Raw genomic sequence first — 19,439 nt, forward strand, 5'->3', positions numbered from 1 at the left:
TTTATTCATGAACTATGTTTATTACCTGTTTGAAGCATTGAAAGAGCCAATTTACAGGCATTTTGCTCCAGTACAATTTTTTTTTTCAAAATACAGCCCAAAATAGGGTCTCAGAATAGAGGGATTTGATTCACAAAAACATGTTTAAGTGAAATCATATTAATTTTACTTTTTCCCTCACCTATTCGGTCTTGAGCTTGAGTAATGAAGTTCACATCTCATGTCTCATGATTTACATTATTATCTTTGTTTGCATGCTTGTGTGACTGCGGAAGACTATGGTTCCAGCGCTATGCAATGATCCTAAACGACGTTGACGACCTGTAGTCATCTGCTTCTCATTATAACAATTTAGGGGTGGTATCAAACACAAATAACATACAAGCACTCACTGTCATTTGCACTATGGGAAATAAAATGGAATGTGTAATGGTTAAAATGTGGACAGTGGTCCAACAATACAGTTCATTGGGCTTCCTTAATTTATTAAAACTAGATAATTTTTTCTAATATTTTGCCCCTTCATTGAAAGAGTCAGGCTGGCGTGTAGTGGGGATGCTATTTCAGTTGCTCATTGTATTGGTGACACATGTCAAATAAGTGACCCAAAAAACTCCTTACCGTTTTCATCCTCTATTTCAGTTGGTCCCATGAAAACCCGGTTTGCCACTTTGACTCTTCCTCCGGGCCCAAAGTGCGGGCCGTCCACCTTCCCCTCCTTGCACAGTTTGGTCAGAATCTGAGTGGGTTTCATGGGGTCTCTCCACACGTTGTAGCCATGGCTAATGACACAACAAGACACCTTATCTAACACATTGGAACAAAGCTGCCTCCCACAGGTACAAGCACTGGATAAAACAAACTCTGGTTTCAGGGTTTTGATTTGAAACAGACTGTTATATCTGTAATGTCACTATTACTACTATGCTTCCTACATGTACTATTAAAGAAATAAAGCTATCCAGTAATATTTTATAAATAATTATAAATATGATCCTTGTGATTTATTTTGCACAGCTTAAAGAGTTTTATATTTGCCTATACCTAATCCTTAATCACTATAATTTGCTCACTTGTACATGCTTTCTTGTCACTTTCCTGGTTAATTAAATAACTGTTAATTGTAACTGTGCTGTTCTCACTGTCGGTAAGCACTCTGTGCAGCTGACTGGGTTGGCTAACCTGGGGTAAATGCAATGCTGTCAGAACATGGAAATGTTGTTGCGAAATTGAATTCCCAGCAATGTACAGTACCTGATGTTGTCTTTATGTTGGTACAGTAGCAGGAAACTCATATGAATCATGTCTTGATCAATGCAGACACTACAAAGCTGTGACTGTGCTCTGTAATCTGTAATTTTGAATTTGCTTTTTTGTGGAAGTACACTAATGGGATGTCCTTTCATTTTGTATTGTGAGAGAAGCAAAACTGTTACTAGGATATATTTTAACTGCTGAGAAATGCTTTTCCTGCTGTGAACAATTGAAAAACTTACTTTTTTCTCTGCTTACCATTGATTACCCTTACTTGCATAACAGATTTTAGAGTTGAAACACAATGCACAGTTTTCTGCCATAATATATTTTAAAACCCTGGTACTAAAGGGATTTAAATGACAGAGCTGAAAAATATCCATAAATAAAAATAATGATTTTGACACAGAAGGAAACAAACACATACTGGACAACTGATTAACTGAAAGACCTCCACCACATTGTCATCCTGTCCTGCCCTGCTTCTCCTGACCTTAAACAGAATGAAGTAAAGCTCATTTCCAGCAGTGGCACTATGTTGTACTTTCTCTAATTTTATTTTTACAAATACTTCTCCTTGCTCTGTCAAGTTTGCAGTTCTCAGCCTGACATCTGCTCTGGGTACTGACATGAGTATAAGTCTCATGAGAGGAGGCATTACTCACAGGGAGTAGCTCTGAGCAATGCCACAAGTGGCCCTGTGCTTGCTGTAGTATCGGTTCTCCAGGTCAATCTTGGTTTCCCCTATGAGATCATCAGATCCCACTAAATCCCAGTCAAAAACAGCGACGGTCAGCATGGATTCCATTGGGAATGTAGCTTCAATATCAAATGACCTGAGAGAAAATGAGTGAAAGTATGTGAGAGAAGTAAAACTGAAACCACATTTACAAGCTTTGTATCATTTATGCCCATACCATTTAGATTTTGATGCACTCTGTCTTGATTATATACAGTATACAATAGATCAATACAAGCATTTCCATTTTGGGGTCCTCATAAACCACACTGAAATGTAGAAGGAAGAAACACAGGTGACACCTGAAGAAGGCTCAACAGCTGAAAAAGCACTTTTTCTGCTTTTCAGTGTGGAATGAACCTTAACTTGTGCTTTTGAATGAAGCAGCTTCCCGCTTGAATGTCTTCAGTCATTAACCATTTCAGTTTCTGCTTCTGATATTCCTGTAGGTCTTTCTCAGTCTACATTGGGAAATTTGAAGTCCACCATAAAGCCTACTTCTTGGTTTTTTGAGTGCATAAAATTGTACTGTAAAACCCTGGGAACACTAAATCAAAACTTTTTTATATTGAGTGTTCAATAAAAACTCAAATAAATGCAATTGTGATAGAATACTTAATATAAAATGTTTGATTTTCATATAAAGGAGACTGTAAAAATGTGAATAAGATGGCTCTGAAAAATGACTATAAAAAAAGATCTGTACAGAGGAGCAGTTGAACAGAGCAAAACTATACAAAAGAATTTGCCATGCTTATGTTGAAGCAAGCTGAGGTCTGGGATGTATGTGGTTATACTGTACTTGACTTACTTTCCAAAGACAGGGTTCAGTTGTTTTGAAATGTAGTTCTCTTTGTCTTTGATTTCTGTTTTCCCCAGTTTAATGACAACGTAAGGATCTGCTTTGCCATTGATATCAGCAGGGTGCAGGTCTGTGGCCTGAAAAAAGAAGAATGGATCAGCTGTAAAATATTAAGGCACATACTCATTGACCATCATAGGTTACCTCTACCATATACCACAATAAGACATAGCTTTATTATTTCTTAAGTTCAGATATGTTGGTTCTCATTGCTACCTATGTTTAAGATCCACTCTCTGGCTCAGTAATATATTGTGCTTTTGTGTTTGCAAAAAATTTACCATTACTTAAACCTATGAAGCTGCATTTTCTGATCTCTTGCTCTCTTTATGAATTGACTTAGAAAAATGCATCACTTACTGTAGATATGAAGATATGAATGTAATTACTAATTACTAGAATTGTATTTCGTGTACCTATCCACTATAAGAACATCTAAATATTCAATATGTTTGCACCATTTGGGATATGACAATCAACTGTGTTTAAGATCTGATGATACTGAACAATCAGTTAAATGATTTGGAATCAAAACCTACCCTGACTACATACACACGAACGAGGACATTGATAGGGTCGTTGTGTGGGATACTCTGGAACATGCCCATATTCGGATCAAAGCCAGCCTCTTTGGTAACGTCCTCAGGGAGGGGCACTTTGTAGACACACAGAGAGCCCTGCACAACAAGACACAGGGCAAAAGACATTGCAGGGTCAAAAGTGGGTAAACTTGGTGGAGAAATATGGAGAATGCAGGCAAACAAAAATGAAATCAACAAAAAAGTAAACTAACGAAGTCAGTAACACAAAAGTAACACAAACATAATTTATCAGAAACATTGTGATCCTTATGGGATGTAAAATCTTCAAGCTTTTGTCTAATTTTGATCCTCAAACAAGCTTTCAGAGAAACAATTGTATCTTGGTAGTCTAAGTGAATGCTTTTTCCCAAAACTGCTGTCATACTGTTATTTTGTATTGTTTTGGTGTTTTTAGCTTTTTTCAAATGTATATAATTTTTATGTGGTGTTTTATTTTTATATAATTCATTTGAAGCATGTGGATTATGCTTCCCAATAGCTTTTAACTATTTTGGTTTCCATTTATTATGCCCTGTTGTAATAACAGTTATTTTAAACTAATGTGGAAAAGCATGTTATTAAATATAAACACACATGTACAAACACAAAGTTCTCAGATGAAGGAACTGTACTTAAAATGTTCTTTTTAAAACCAAGTAGTCTAACAAATCACACCCAGTCTAACAAATCATACCCTATATTGTGTGGTCCTGGATACAAGTCTTCTTCAAGGTTTACAAAGGCATGTCCTTTCTATATATTAACTTAAGTAATAAGTCCCAAATACTTTTTCTCATACTACTTGATATTATTTCCTTCTTCTAAAATCTTTTGTAAGAGGAAAACAAAAGCTATCTTCCAGACCTCGGTTTCCAAGAACATAAACTGATGAACTGATGACGCTGAACATTAATGTGCAGTTTCACATTCAGGTAGTTCTCATAAAGTTCAGATGATTATAATGTGAAAAAGAATAAAGTCCTCAGATGAGCACCCATAATCTGAGTGCTAAAACATACCTTACTTTAGATGGTTTATTTTGGCAGTAACTGAGACATTTACAATGCAGAAAGGGATTATTATTCTCTATTTACTTTTTGTCAACAGGCTGTCTCCTTTGACAGATGCTTTTGAACATGATTAATTTGTGTAATTTTCCATTCTTACAATATGGAATGAAACCCAAAACTCATCCTCAGCCCTTACTTTGTATCTCCCAACAATCCTGTCCTCATCAGACATGCTATCATCATCGTCTCCAATTTTCCCTCTGAATAGGTTGAAGGTGTGTAGCCAGTCCTCAAAGTTGTCAAACTCATTTTCCAGTTCCTTGTTGTATACCTGGAATGACATGGAAGTTTTATTTATTTACACTGAATTGTTTACTATGTTCAAAACATGTAAACAATTCAGCGTAGCAAATGCAGTACACATTTGTTAAACACAAAAGAACTTGACTTGTTATACAATATTCTTAATTTTATTGAAGATAATCTGTCAGACTGTCAACGAGATTAAATTAATATAAAAACAGGCTATGACATTTTGTAAATTGAAGAGGGCTCAATACATTTAGATTTCTGTAATAACAAAAATCTACTTTTTAATTTTGGTTTGTCATACTTTACTGCAAGTTGGCATCTTGTTCTAATATATTTCACCCATATACCTGGGACCAAAGTCCAAAGACTGTAAAAATAATAATAATTAATAATTCCTTACACTTATATTGTGCTTTTCTGGACACTCCACTCAAAGCACTTTACAGGTAATAGGGACTCCTCCACCACCACCAATGGTAGTGCAGCCCCACCTGGATAATGCGACGGCATCCATAGTGCGCCAGTACATTAACCACTCATCAGCTATCAGTGGGGAGGAGAACAGAGCAATGAAGCCAAATCATAGATGTGGATTATTAGGAGGCCATGATTGGTAAAGGCCAATGGGAAATTCGGCCAGGACGCTGGGGTAACACCCCTACAGTTTTCAAAAAACACCCTGGGATTTTTAATGACCACAGAGAGTCAGGACCTGGGTTTTATGTCTCATCCGAAAGACGGAACCTTTTTACAGTATAGTGTCCCCATCATTATACTAGGGCATTAGGACCCACACAGACCACAGGGTGAGCGCCCCCTGCTGGCCCCACTAACACCTCTTCCAGCAGCAACCTTAGCTCTCCCAGGAGGTCTTCCATCCAGGTACTGACTGGGCTCATACCTACTTAGCTTCAGTGAGTTGCTATCTGTGAGTTGCAGAGTAATATGGCTGCTGGCCTTATTAAAAAAGACTTTTATTGTTTTGGGTTTTCCCTTTACTAATGTTATTTAATGTTCCTTGGTTTCTCCTTTTCCTAGTTTGTTTGTGTGTGGTTTGGCATGACAGTGGAGTACACTAGGCTCCGGCTTTTGGAAATTTGTGAACGGTTCATCGTTCTGTTTAAAGTCTTAATAAATGTATTGAACAGGATTGTGACAGGCCATTAGCTGGTGCCCCAGTATGCAGCCACAGCTGTAGGGAGTGGCTGGTTTGATGAGCTACAGCTGCCGGCAGTGCTGCTGAAAGACCTGTCTGACTATGCTGGCAGCGGCTGTGTGTCTGTCTCTCTTGCAAACTGCCAAGAGAGAAGGAAGACCACCTCTCCTTAACAGTGCATGTCGGTGGAGAATCCTCCCACACAGCCCCCGACTGAGCTATTGTGTGTGTATTCGCCAGTGGGGCAACAGTGGCGGAGCAGCTGGCCCTAGTTCCCCAGAGGTGCAGGGAAAGAGCATTCCTGTGTGGCTGCAGCACCTGTGTCACTGTCAACTTGTGACTGCGGCACACCTGGAAAATATACGATTGGCAGCAGGCCACACTTTCTACCGGGGCTCTGAGAGAGAGTAAAGTAGTAAATTAGTACTAAGCAAATCAGTAAAATAGCACCAGTAAAGCAACAGAGGAGCGCTGCGACACTCCTGTGCAGAAGGAGTTACTCACGTATAACTCATCGATTTTCTGCTTGTTGCTCTTCTTCTCCATTGCCTCACCAGGATGGTTCTTCTTCTTCTTGTCTTCCTTGGAAGCTTTGACCTTGTCCTTTCCCTTCTCTTTGACCTTTGAGCCTTTCACAGGAGAGTCATCAGGTTTGATCTCTGAACACAGGGCGAGGGGTGGACACAGAGTACTCGACACATGAATTCCACATGAAAGTTGACATTCTGTCCTCTGGCCAGCATACCAGAGTTATCGGCATCCTGTGCTGTGAGGATAACAGCTTCACAGCCATCTCTAAAACCTCTTTATTCAGCTTTCACTTAGACATTTTCTGATAGAATGTATTTTCTTTGCATTTGAAAAGAACTGATCATAATTAGTTTAATTAGTAAAATGAAAGGTTTAGCATATGAGAGACAAGCCAACTACTTATTTTTAAAGTAAATTTAAAGTTTCATGAGGTGATTCTTCCAAAAAGATCTTTTTTTACCTTTTACTTACTATAACATGCTAAAAACCCAAATGATTTAGATGGGCTAATTTTCCTTATTGTTTCATCCTAAAACCTATAATTCTTGTCTTTGCATATTTATGCAAATTTACTGTAATAATGACTATCCATACATATCACTTAATGGGATTTTTCCACTTTTTATATATTTCAAAACAGGTTTCAAAGTTTTAAATATTCTTAATGACTTCTCTGCATCATACGGAAATACTCACAATTACAGTCTTTCTGTCCTAGGTAGGTAAAGCCAATATGAGCCTATTTTCAGCCAACTTTCATGGCAGCAGGTAGCCATGCTGGTGGAGGTGGCAGACAATGTAAGCACAATGAACATACACAGCAAAAGATACTGTATATATGTGAAGATGGAAAAGGAAGGGGTACCAATGGCAGCACATGAACACACTCTGTACTAGCTTGAAGTGGATGCAGCTGACACACAACAATAATAAATCAGCAATAATAATTATGCAATTCTGTTTCAAACATCATAAACAGACTCCCATAAACTGTTTATTTCATACAGTAAAGTGATGTTTTTGCTTGCATTATTCAGATAACGCATACAACCACTGCTGCTATAACTAAATATTGATCTCAGAGCAGGAGCAATCTTTACCTGATTTTCAGTTCAATCTTTTAGACACTTTGAATTAATGGCTTTTTTTGGCTGATGTATAAATAGTTATTGGATGAGCAATTCGTACTGAAGACAGATTTTGCCTCTTCTGAATCAACACTGAGCCTTTTATTTCTCAGCAGCTATATGTAATTAGCAGATGTTATCAGACTATTCATCATGGGAAGGACTGTGCTCCACACAATGGATTTCATTTTCATGGGGTCTCATTGCTCAGCTGGTGTGAGGTTTGTTGGATGAAGCCAGTCAACTCCAGCACATTTCACAAGATTCTGATTTTGTGCTTCTTATGTAACCCCAGTTCAGATAAGCAACACAACATGCCCGGTGATATCACCCACTGGGACATTTTCAGCTTAGCTTAGTTAATAAAAAACTGAACTTCTCTGACATTTATAAAAGATATGATAGAATAAGGAAGCAAACATACACATACATTATAGGAACAAGTTGTTACGGACGTCCAAAAGGGACTAACCGTGGGGAGCAGGAGAGCGGAAAAAGACCCATAAGCGTAGCGGCGAGACGGGAAAAAGGCCTGGGCTCATAGTGCAAAGAGTTCAGGAATGCCGTATAGAAACCTATGCCCTCAGGGAGCGGACGTGGGGCGCCCTGGTGCTAGGCGGGTCTCAGGACATCCGAACGTCAATGCTGAGCGAGGACAGAGTGCAAGACCCGGAAATATATAGCCCAAGGGAAAGAGAGGGACAGGAAGGACAGCAGACCGGAAACTAGGGACAGGACAGAGAAGGAGCGCCCTCTGGCTGCAGAGGGCGTGACAGTACCCCCCCCTTCATGGGCGGCTCCCGACGCCCATACAAATAAATGAGCTGCCCAGCACTGGGGGGAGGAAAAACCTCATTTAACTGAAAGGAAACCTCCGGGAATCCACGGCTGAGAGCTACCCCTTCCTCCGGGGTATAAACCTTTATTGGGTGGAGGAAGGGGCGGTAGAGAAGAGCTCCGGAGACTAAAAACAAAAAAGTACACAAGCACAAACGCAACAGACAAAAACCTGGGAAAGACCAGGGAGACAAACCACACAAAACAGATAGGAACCAAAAACAGGTAGGAACCAAAGTTCCGAGACACAGGGAGCAGGGGGGAACAAAAAGGAGGGGAAACCAGGAAGAAAAAAAAATCAAAACAAAAGGCAAAAAACAAGAAAAAACAGCAAAAAACCCCGGGGAAAAATACCGCAGACAGGGCAATGGGCACGTTCACATTCTAACGCTGATATCGGAGTGGACAACCTGAGGAAAGCCAGACCGAAGTCCGCTCACAGACACAGATGCCCGGAGTGATATCCAGCGAAAAGAATGGAGGAACGGCAGAAAGCTTACCATTCTATCACTGATATCGGAGAGAGCAAGACCAGGAAGAGCCAGGCACGAAAACCCGCTCCAGACACAGAAGCTCGGAGTGATATCCAGTAATAAGAATAGGAAAGCCAGCTCAACATTCAATCACTGATATCGGAGTGATCTACCCGAGGAAGGCCAGGTGCAGGACCCGCTCACAGGCACGGAAGATCGGAGTGATATCCAGCGATTAGAATAGAGGAACTGAAAAAAAAAAAAACAGCCCAGAGAAAAAGAAAAAACTGCGGCAAGACAAAAAGCGCCGCTCGCGGGGTCAGTGAGTGGCTCAGCATTCTGTTACGGACGTCCAAAAGGGACTAACCGTGGGGAGCAGGAGAGCGGAAAAAGACCCATAAGCGTAGCGGCGAGACGGGAAAAAGGCCCGGGCTCATAGTGCAAAGAGTTCAGGAATGCCGTATAGAAACCTATGCCCTCAGGGAGCGGACGTGGGGCGCCCTGGTGCTAGGCGGGTCTCAGGACATCCGAACGTCAATGCTGAGCGAGGACAGAGTGCAAGACCCGGAAATATATAGCCCAAGGGAAAGAGAGGGACAGGAAGGACAGCAGACCGGAAACTAGGGACAGGACAGAGAAGGAGCGCCCTCTGGCTGCAGAGGGCGTGACACAAGTAATAGGTTTATTCCACGCTGAAAAGAGAAGAAAACACAACGTTTCGGCTGTGGAGCCTTCTTCGGCCTTCTCTGAAACATTGTGTTTTCTTTCTTCTCTTTTCAGCATGGAATAAACCTATTACTTGTTCCTTTGCACCCTATGCAAGCTGACACAGCTACCCACCTTAACTACATGTACATTATATACTTGTTTATTGCAGAAATTACACAACCCTAAAATTGATTTAAGTCTGAGAATAGGAGGCTCTTCTTTACAGAAATGGTTGTGGGATTCTGTAAAGATTCTGTGGCACAAAATGCCACATCTAATTCCTGAATGAACTCAAATAGTTCTAACAATGCAAGGATAATAATGAAGAAATATTGCACTTCAAGAAGGTTTTGAAAAATTAAATGTATCAATATCCCAGGCACTTAGTAGCACACGTGGGATGTGAGGCTCAGCAAGGCAACAGAGACCCAGATAAAAGGTCAGGCAAGATTCGGACTAGTGGCACAGAGGATTAAGAGACACACAGCAAAAAATGCATAAAGAAAGGAATAATGCATTTTAATGTATTTCTAGAAAGTTATATTTGTGCAGCTTGCAGTTTACAAACTCATACAGATAACAACAGATAAGGGAATTCTTTCATTTTTAGGCAGTATTGGTTAAGGCTCCAGACTCATAAATAAAAAAAAAGATTGTGGATTTAAATCTAAGGGTGGGGTGCTGCTGTTGTCCTAGGAGCTAGATACGACTCTCTGAATGCTTCAGGAAATGCTGTTTAAGTATAAATGCAATTAATGTAAATTCCTCTTTTATATCATATCCAAGTGCTTTTTTCTTTCACATTATTGGTCCCACATTGAACAGTTAATCAAGATGGTAAGCACCAAGCTAAGCAGAAATAATGGAGAATCTTATTGAGTAGTACTAAGACAGAAATGACACTTCATTTTAAGAGGAGAAATGTAAACTAATTGAACATTGACACAAGCACAATGACACTCTGTCACTTTTCCTGGGTTGTGTAACAAATCTTTCATTTTACCTGTGCTTTCTGCTGCTATCTCCATGTCTTCCTTTTCCTCAGCTTCTGCAGCTGCTGCCTCCTGTGCCCTTAGTTGCTGGAAAACATATGAATGTGTAATAGGTTCCTGCTTTCATGAATTAGAATCCAGAACTATTATCAATATTGTCCAGCAGTGCCCAACAACAGCATATTGTAGACTCCTACCACAGACTTTCAATTTGTGTGAACAAGGAATATTGGTGTTCAATGAACCATAAAACTCACTTCTTTCAGGGTTTCAATGGAGGCAAAATATTTTGACCACCAGTCCAGCATGCTTTCATCAGGTTCTTCCTCCTCAATTTCTTCTCCTTTCTTTTTCTTTTTCTTCTTCTCCTTCTCTTCTTCACTCTAGGATGAAAATCACAAAATGTTGAAGCATTAAAACTTTTTCTGCTGTCCTCAACATGTGAACTTACCTAGTGGCAAACAAAACTCTCAACTTGGCATTATCACAATTTACTATTCATGCAAAATTCTTCGGGTATTTCATGACCTCATACTATGATTAATAATGAGATAAGTAGGAAAGATTTGAAAAACTGTATGTGTACGCAGACTTCAAAAAAGAGTAAAGTTAGTAATGTGCCTCCAAATGCAAAGCCATTGGGTGCCTTACACTAATTATCTTATATATTTAGACAGTTCTTGTAAGCTTGGAAGCCATTTGATACTGTCTGGTGTCAACAGAGTAATGAAAACTTCTATTCCTTGAAAAGTTGTCTAAAAAGAATAACAAGTTTAATGATGGCTAGATTGGTACACCAAATGTCAATCAAGCCCAGTCTTAACTGTGAGACTTACCACATCAACTTTAACAACAGCATCAGAAGTCTGAGGGGAGGGTTACACAAAGACAAAACAAAATTAAAGGTGCAATCACTGCTGCCAAATAAAAATAAACACATGCAAACAAGACAACAACTACACAAAAGTACTTATACTATATGTACAAACAAACATTTAATGGCAAGTTCATACTTGTCTTTATTGAATGTGATTTACACAAAACAGACAAAAAGGAAATGCCTCTGGATCATAATATACATATGCTATTGATGACCGAAACCTCCATCCTTAGGAATAACTAAGAGGTTTTATGAATTACTTTCGTTTTCCAGTTTTAAGGTAGTAGAATAGAATCTGTGGTGGAGACATTTAAATTAGCTGTTTTTAGAAACAGACGTTATATTACTAAATACATTCATCAATGAATGAAGACAAGACAATTAGAACATTTTGTTCTAAAGCATAAGGTCTCAGTTGGAATGTCCAATTCCATCCTTACCCCTGTGGTGTAATGGACAGCAGGGATGAGTGAAGAAGGGACTATCAGTGACATGTAGACTCATCAGCTGGTTCTCTCTTCATGTGTACCAAATCTACAGAATTTTAACTAGCTGCTGGGTTAAGGAGAGCAAGACATTGCTGAGCCAGTCCCTGTGCGGCTTTTATTTGGCCAGATCAAAGCTAGTCAAGCTCACTTCAACTTCAAACACTTCATGTTTACAAAATAAGCTAAGAGTATAAAAATTAGAGTCTGCCAAAACTGCGATAAAAGCAGCTGTGTTGGTTGAAATACACTGTAAGAGTTTCTTCTGTCACCCATCATGATCACAAAGAGAAGCCCAGGTCACTTACAGCATCCAGCTTGACCACAGTTTCCATCTTCTTGACAGGGGGCTCTGGCTCCATGTTGACTATTATTTCACCTGTGGGGCGAGAGTAGGGGCTCCCATTTGTCAGAGCCATGTAGCCATTCATCAGTTTAGCTGGAGGACAGAAGTACGTGGCCAGGGACAGGCAGAACATGAGAACAGGACAGTAGGCCAGGAGGAGGAAGAGAATAGAGAGAATGGAGTAAGTAGGAGTAAGACGTCAGAGGAAAAAGAAGTGTTATCTAAATTCTTTATACTATCTGAAAGCAAATGTACACAGCAAAAAAGAAAAACAGCTTGACAGTATATGATGGAACAGTGGAAAAGTCTAATATACAGTATTTGTTTATCCGGCAAAACAGTGTCATTCTTCCTGTGAATCACTGTGTCTATGGTGAAAAATAAACACAGCTGTAGTTGCAAGTAGGGTTCCATGCTTTAAATGTTTATTTTTTATCACAAAATGTTCCTTTCAACTTTACCCCTTCTCAGTAAAACCTAAACAACCAAAACTCTGTTTTACTTGATCAGTTCCTTAAGTCAAAAAACAAGGGATGGTGACATTATCCTACAGCCTGTTTAATCTTGGTCCAGAGTTTCCCAATTCAGTCCTACGTGTAATTTATTAATGTGTTATTCAGATATAGTTATGTGTTTATTTTCACCAGTATTTCAGTGAGACCTTCCAACAGCCATTGGTTTCAACAAAGCTGAGATTTATATAGTATACAACAGTCAAAAGTGCAATTGTAAAGTAATTATAAGTAATATAAAAACATTCTAGGCCCAGAGGGCAATAAATATTTTTCTCAAAATTGGCTCAGTGAAAAAACCATATACCTGCTAATTAATTATCCAGAACTGTTGGTTAAAAAATCAACACCAAAAGTGTGGAACCTTAGTTGTGAGTGAATATGGATTAAATATGCAATTCTGGTCTGTTCAAAATTAATTAATTAATTAATTAATTAATTAATAATTTTCTTACTGTAAATTATAAAGCCATAGTGGCAATATCCTAAAGCAGGTGTTTCCAGCCCTGGATATGAAGACCTACTACACATACCTGCTGGTTGTCATTCCAGTCGGGTTATTAGATTAACTGAAGCTTTATTTGGAACTTTTATAAGTTTTTGTTCTACTGAAAAAATGAAGATTGAAAAGTATGTGTGAAACTCATTAAAGGGCAATGTCAATCATGTTTCGGATCTGAAAACAATTACATTTCTATTATTAGGTAAAAGGAGATTTCAGGTATGTGGAGTACAGTAACTGAGATCTCATGAAGAAGGAAAACCAGCAGGTGTGGCTGTCCCCAGAACCACTGCTGTAAGTCCTGGTTCAAGACACTGCTGTGTGTGGGGACATGGCCCCAGGCAGCGCCGTTCCAGCCATGTACCTGCTGTGGCCCAGTTGTTGGCATTCTTGTCTGGGGCCCTGTAAATGAATTTGCGGAGGGAAGTGACTGCATGAGATCCCACCAGGGTGTAGCGTCCAAAGGCTCTGCAATCCACAACTCGGATGTTCAGGGGGGGATGGAGCAGCTCGTTTTCTGGTAGATCCTTTGGGCAGATAAATATTCATGAGGAAAACAAGACGTCTGAATTAACAAATGCAAAGCAATTATACAGTTTCTGTCTGGAATTTCAATACTCAGAAGCTGTTACAGGGAGTTAGAAGTCATTAGCATCTAATGTTTTTGACATTTTACTTGAAAATGAGGTATCAGGCTTTCTTTGTTGTGTGACAAAGATAGCAAAAGACTTACTAAATTGCCTTTAGTCCGTTGAAAGGAAAACAGTAGGCTTGACATGTCAATAATAGCTATTGTTTTCTGTACAGTATAGAAATGACAGCAAAGTATCTTGTCTAGAATTCAGTGGAAGCAGATTTTTTTATAGAAGTAAAGCTGGAAAGTCTCTTTATAGTTAAATCTCTAAAACACTCTGAATACGAATACTAATCAATTTCATTAATTAAAATGAAAATTATACTTGATCTCAGGAACTTTAAAGATACTCACAACTTCAAACCACTTGACCAGAGTGCTGAAATTGGGGTTTTTCTTGTAGTTTTGAATGAGTGCTGACTGGACTCCTTTCCCTGCACACTCAATGTCAACTCGGGGTCTGTCCACCTGAGCCAAGTTCACCCTCTTCAGGTCTCTCAGGCCCCAGAACAACACCTGGTGGCAGAGAGAGGTTTTTTGTAAGGCAGCAAGAGGTCTGAGAGGCTGAACTGAGTACTAAGCTATATGATCTCATTCTCTGAAAGGTCTCTTAAATTTCCCCAACTCCCCAACTGAAATATTAATATCTTAAACCACACTTGCCAAAACTGAGTATTGATAACTGGCAGAGCATAGTGTTCACTGCCACCCACTTCCACAGAGAAGATCATGGTCTGTAGAAGACAAACTTATCTAGTCTGCTCAGCCTGATTATACCAAATCATCTATTATACTAATTATTATAATAATATTAACACTGCATCTGTTGCATAAACATTAGAAGTTACATAGAGTAGGAGCATGGCAATTTAGGTGTGCTAACTAAAGAATGTAGCAGTTTTTATAATAAGAATTCTGTTAAATGCTGTGTAAAGTGAAATATTAACAAACTAGATATAAAAGTGTTTCTGATGCTGTTTTATTTAAAAAACAGCACTTTTTGTTAAAAGGCCAACATGAGAAGTACCTCATTTGTCTCTGAATACAGAATCAGGAAAATCCAACTAGACACACTCAAGAGACAGAAGCTGGTTTGAAAAATCACTGAGAGGAAAAACCACTGAGAAGAAGGCTACTATAATCAATTCTTTGCATGTGCATTTGAACACACAGTTTGGGAAAGCACAAAGAAGCAGAAAGCCTTAAAGTAAAATTTGAATTTTGAGTCTGCTGGCAATGAAGGCTACAGAAAGTGTACAGAAATGTGAGAGAGCTGTTCTCTTTATGACAGCCAGAACATGTGACAGGAAGTCATGGCTCACATGGCACTACTGAATGAGGCTCTTCTCACCTCAATCCTGTATTTGCTCAAGACAGGTCGGATGCCTAAGGGAACAGGCATGATGGGACCTCGATCGGAATCTGTTGGTCCCTCGATGGGAGGCAGGTCGGCTTTCCCAGCTGGGCCAATCTGGGAAAATTATAAAATGAATTATCCACAATGCCCCTGAGAATCTCTCTGTGTCAGTTAATGCAGGTACAGAATTCAAGTTCAAGGGAAAACAGAGTCCCATAAATTAATTTTCCATTCACACTATTGGTATAATTAAAAATAGTAATAACAGATGATACATATAGAATCTTTCGGTTAGCATAATATGCACTTTCTAGATAGAAAGATACAGATTCCCTTTGATTTAAACTCACTATGGAAAGCATTCACCTTTGTAGTCTTGACTGATAAAAATATAGCTATGAATTAAGCTATTATATGTGGTTTTATTAGTATCTATTACCTTAAATCATGATAGCTCAATAAATAATACTGAAGCTGTCAATTAGATTTCTTGTCAAGGGCATTTTAAAACTAACACACAGTATCTAAATTAATTGCCAAACAATATGCTTTCAATGTGTGTTTTTTTCCATGTGGGCCATATCATGTAGAATTCTAAATACCGTTTATACAACTAGGAATGACTATATTGTAACCTACTTATTTAGTGTCTACTTATTTTAGTGTCTTTACATGGGCCTTTCGTATGTCATTCAACTTTGTCAACCGATGATCCAGAATCAAGCTACCACTTCAACCATATATCCTAGAGGTGAAGTTCATAGGACTTGTGCGTCAGTACTGCAGAGCTACAATTTTGGAATTTTGGAATTTGCAGTACCTAAAAGGTCTAAACAACTCTTTATGTGTGACTCACTTACTGGGACTCAAATTAAATAGTCAAATGCTAATCAAAAGTTTGTTTAGAAAGCTAATAGCTCTTTATTACAATGGAAGTAATGGTAAAACAAAAAAATTAAAAAAATTAGAATGTGTTTATAAGAACTGTACAATTCTCTATGCCTCTACATATCTTTTGAATGAAATAACATACAGTATACCTGCACAAGCATATACTGTACAGTATATACAGTTATATACAGTATGTGAAATTACATGCAAATAAAATCTGAAATGTTTCATATGATATATCCAAGTCACTTTTGCATTTCTTGTAATGGGCTAATGTAGGGGGCTTCTGAATTATATATATGTTTTATTGGTAAATAAATAACAATAAACATCAACCATGTTATAGATTTATAAAACCCGTAGAGAAAACTGCCAGCCTTTTTTAAGATTCATCCATCCACCCTCAGTCAAATACAGAGTACTGAACAGGAGCATAACTCAGCAGTCCAAGGCAGGATACACCCTGGCTGGGATGCCAGTCCATCACAGGGTATCACAGGCCAAGTGTTGTGAGGTAGCAATGCTACCTTCCACGCCACTGTGCCACCCAGAAAATTTAATATTTTCAAATAATTTTGTAACTATCATTAACTGTGGAAACCAACATCCACACATCTTTTTTTCTTACTACTTTATCCAATCTGTATTGCAGGTAGCAGGGGTGCCAGAGCCCATCCTGGTAAGCAACAGGAGTAAGGCAGGATACACCCTGGACGGGACGCCAATCCATCGCAGGGCACACACAGACACAAACACACACACACTCACACCAGGGCCAATTTTCCCAGAAGCCAATTAACATACCAGTATTTCTTTGGACTGTGGGAGGACACTGAAGCACCTGTAGGAAACCTACTTGAACATGTGGAGAACATACAAACTCCATGTAGATTGAGTAGAATAGAGGTAGAATTGAACCCAGGGCCCCAACACTGCAAGGCAGCAATACTAATCACTGCTCCACTGTGCTGCCCAAAAACCAACTCTTAACCCACAAATCACGTAGGACATAGCATTAACCTGCTAATTACCACAATGAAAAGCAAAAGAATTTCATAGAACATGAGTATATACTTTTCTGTTTCTTTCTGATGATTAAACAGTTGTTTAGTAAAGTCTTACAAATGCCAAGCAAAGGACATTTAATATGCATAAAAAGCTTTTTACAGTTTTTACAGTAGCTCTTTGGAAAGACAGAAGCTCCTGCTTTTGCAGATGGATCAGCCTACATAGCCAGATGACAGTTAGAATGACAGGAGAGCAGCAACGTGAGAAGTGACCAAGAGATGGGTGAGATGTAAAGCACCTTAATCTGAGGCACAGCAAAATCATTGACAGCCAGTAAAGCTCTTCTAATCTCCTCTTCGTCATAAGGAACCTTGGAAGATGATAGGATGGGCAAATGGGGACACAGGAAAACAAGACAGAGAGTCACAGCAGAAGAGAACCTCTGAGGAAAGCAGGCTGATTCAGAGAAACTGGAGACGAGGAGCAGAGAAAGACGAGCCTGTCCTGTTTCTGTCAGCAGCAGAGAACACAACAGTTAAACCAGCATGTAGAGAGGATCACGTATTTAGCTTGCAGGATGCATGTAACCATTCTTTCAGGCAATCAATCATTAATTACAAACTATGTAGCTGTTATACGTGATATTCTGAAAGTCACTCATGCTCTTAATTATGGTATAACATTTTATAAAGCCTTATAAAGCATTACTAAAATGGTCACTAACAACAAAAAACAAGATTTTACTTAAACGTTTTGATATTACACATGTAGGAGTTTGGATATGACATATTTTGTGTTTAAACTAATAGCACAAAATTTGAATTTTTAGCCATTAGCTCTACATACTGTACTTTATCACCATAAAAATATCAAAATAATAAAGACTATATGTTTATCTTTATTGATTGTAAAAATTCATTTGTACTAGGATTCCTAATGTGAGTTAGATCTGGACCGAAAGAGCATAGTAACTAAAACCTAATGATGCCCTTACTATTCTTGCTGAAATTGCTAATATTTCTTTAGTTCTCGCATGGGTGACACATATTTAAGCAAACAAGTTTTAAAGTACTTGTCTCTAACTCGTTCTTATGAAGGATTATTTCTCTAAATGTTTGAGCTAAGACATATTTTTTTACAACTCACTGATACTTATATTCCATGGCATTTAAACCAAACAATAACACATCTAAATGGATTTTAGCCACATGTTCTAACACTCACCCCAGCTGTGTGGAAAATATGCATTATATGTAGGACAAAGTAGCCTTAAACTGAATTGTAAATTAAACACAAGTCTTAATTCTTGCTAATTCTTTGTGCTCTGCTTCATTCTCCTTCTGTCATGAATTAACTTTATACATTTATAAATTTAATTTAACTTCTGAAAAGAATGTAATGGTTATACCATATGGTTATATATATGTAATAATAGTGCATTGTAATGAACAACAAGGTGGATTTGCGAGACATATCCATGTGAGCACTCTGTGTTGTGTTTTGCATTGTATTTTAGGAGATATTTAAGCATGTCCAAGATTTAAACAGACAGCAAACGTCTGTCTGTTAGACACTGTTCATCCCTGGTTATTCAGGTAGTATTTGTTTTCTCTATCAGGCAAACAGAAGGCCTAAGAAGATGTATGCTAATATAAAAAAGAAATCCCCAATGCGCATGCTTTTACAGTTATGTAACTGTATCTGTACAGGTCTCAGAGTAGGGCACTCTCGTGCGGCTCCGGCGTGCTCAGTCCAGACCTACGCACCTGCAGGAGCTCGAAGGCTGCGAGCAGGTCCCCTGCGGTGAAGTTTCCACGGTAAATCTGGTAGTACTCCAGTTGAGGGGGGAAGCGTGGAGGACCGTAGTGCTCGTCGGACATTTTTGTCATTGGCTTGGCAAAAGTCCTACCTATGAATTCAGCTTTGCCCTAAAATAGCAAAGTAAAACAAGTTCACAGTCAAACCACCATTTTCAAAAGGTCAGCAGGCCAACCAGAAACATACAAGCAAACAAAAAGAAAAAAAGTAAAACTTTGCACTACATGTACAAAAATATGGGAGCATGAAGTAGACACTGTATATATGACATTGGTTTTATGCAGAATTTAATTCAAAAACCCAAAGGACGATGCAATTAACTGCACTAGTCCATTACTATGGTGTCCATAGTGCTGTATTTTTAATCTGAAAATAATTTATACCTTCTATTATGGCTCACTTAGCAGGCCTTTAGGCACATACA

The 19,439-nt window shown here is 38.7% G+C and overlaps 1 protein-coding gene across 1 annotated transcript in view; it reads right to left on the bottom strand.

Annotated features, from left to right (window-relative positions):
- otofa (otoferlin a) overlaps nt 1-19,439 on the bottom strand; it is a 123,080-nt gene that overhangs the window by 18,943 nt on the left and 84,698 nt on the right. Inside the window, exons 24-37 of the mRNA XM_088933738.1 lie at nt 18,964-19,125; nt 15,293-15,412; nt 14,296-14,457; nt 13,672-13,834; nt 12,256-12,326; nt 11,419-11,448; nt 10,840-10,965; nt 10,594-10,669; nt 6,419-6,573; nt 4,643-4,777; nt 3,395-3,532; nt 2,805-2,932; nt 1,920-2,090; nt 622-782 (exon numbers count right to left, since the gene is read on the bottom strand). Coding sequence (XP_088789864.1) covers nt 622-782; nt 1,920-2,090; nt 2,805-2,932; nt 3,395-3,532; nt 4,643-4,777; nt 6,419-6,573; nt 10,594-10,669; nt 10,840-10,965; nt 11,419-11,448; nt 12,256-12,326; nt 13,672-13,834; nt 14,296-14,457; nt 15,293-15,412; nt 18,964-19,125 — 1,798 coding nt within the window. The remainder of the gene's footprint in view (nt 1-621; nt 783-1,919; nt 2,091-2,804; nt 2,933-3,394; nt 3,533-4,642; nt 4,778-6,418; nt 6,574-10,593; nt 10,670-10,839; nt 10,966-11,418; nt 11,449-12,255; nt 12,327-13,671; nt 13,835-14,295; nt 14,458-15,292; nt 15,413-18,963; nt 19,126-19,439) is intronic.

The sequence above is a fragment of the Atractosteus spatula genome, chromosome 2, assembly GCF_055471065.1.
Source record: "Atractosteus spatula isolate fAtrSpa1 chromosome 2, fAtrSpa1.hap1, whole genome shotgun sequence".
Classification (NCBI taxonomy): Eukaryota; Metazoa; Chordata; class Actinopteri; order Semionotiformes; family Lepisosteidae; genus Atractosteus; species Atractosteus spatula.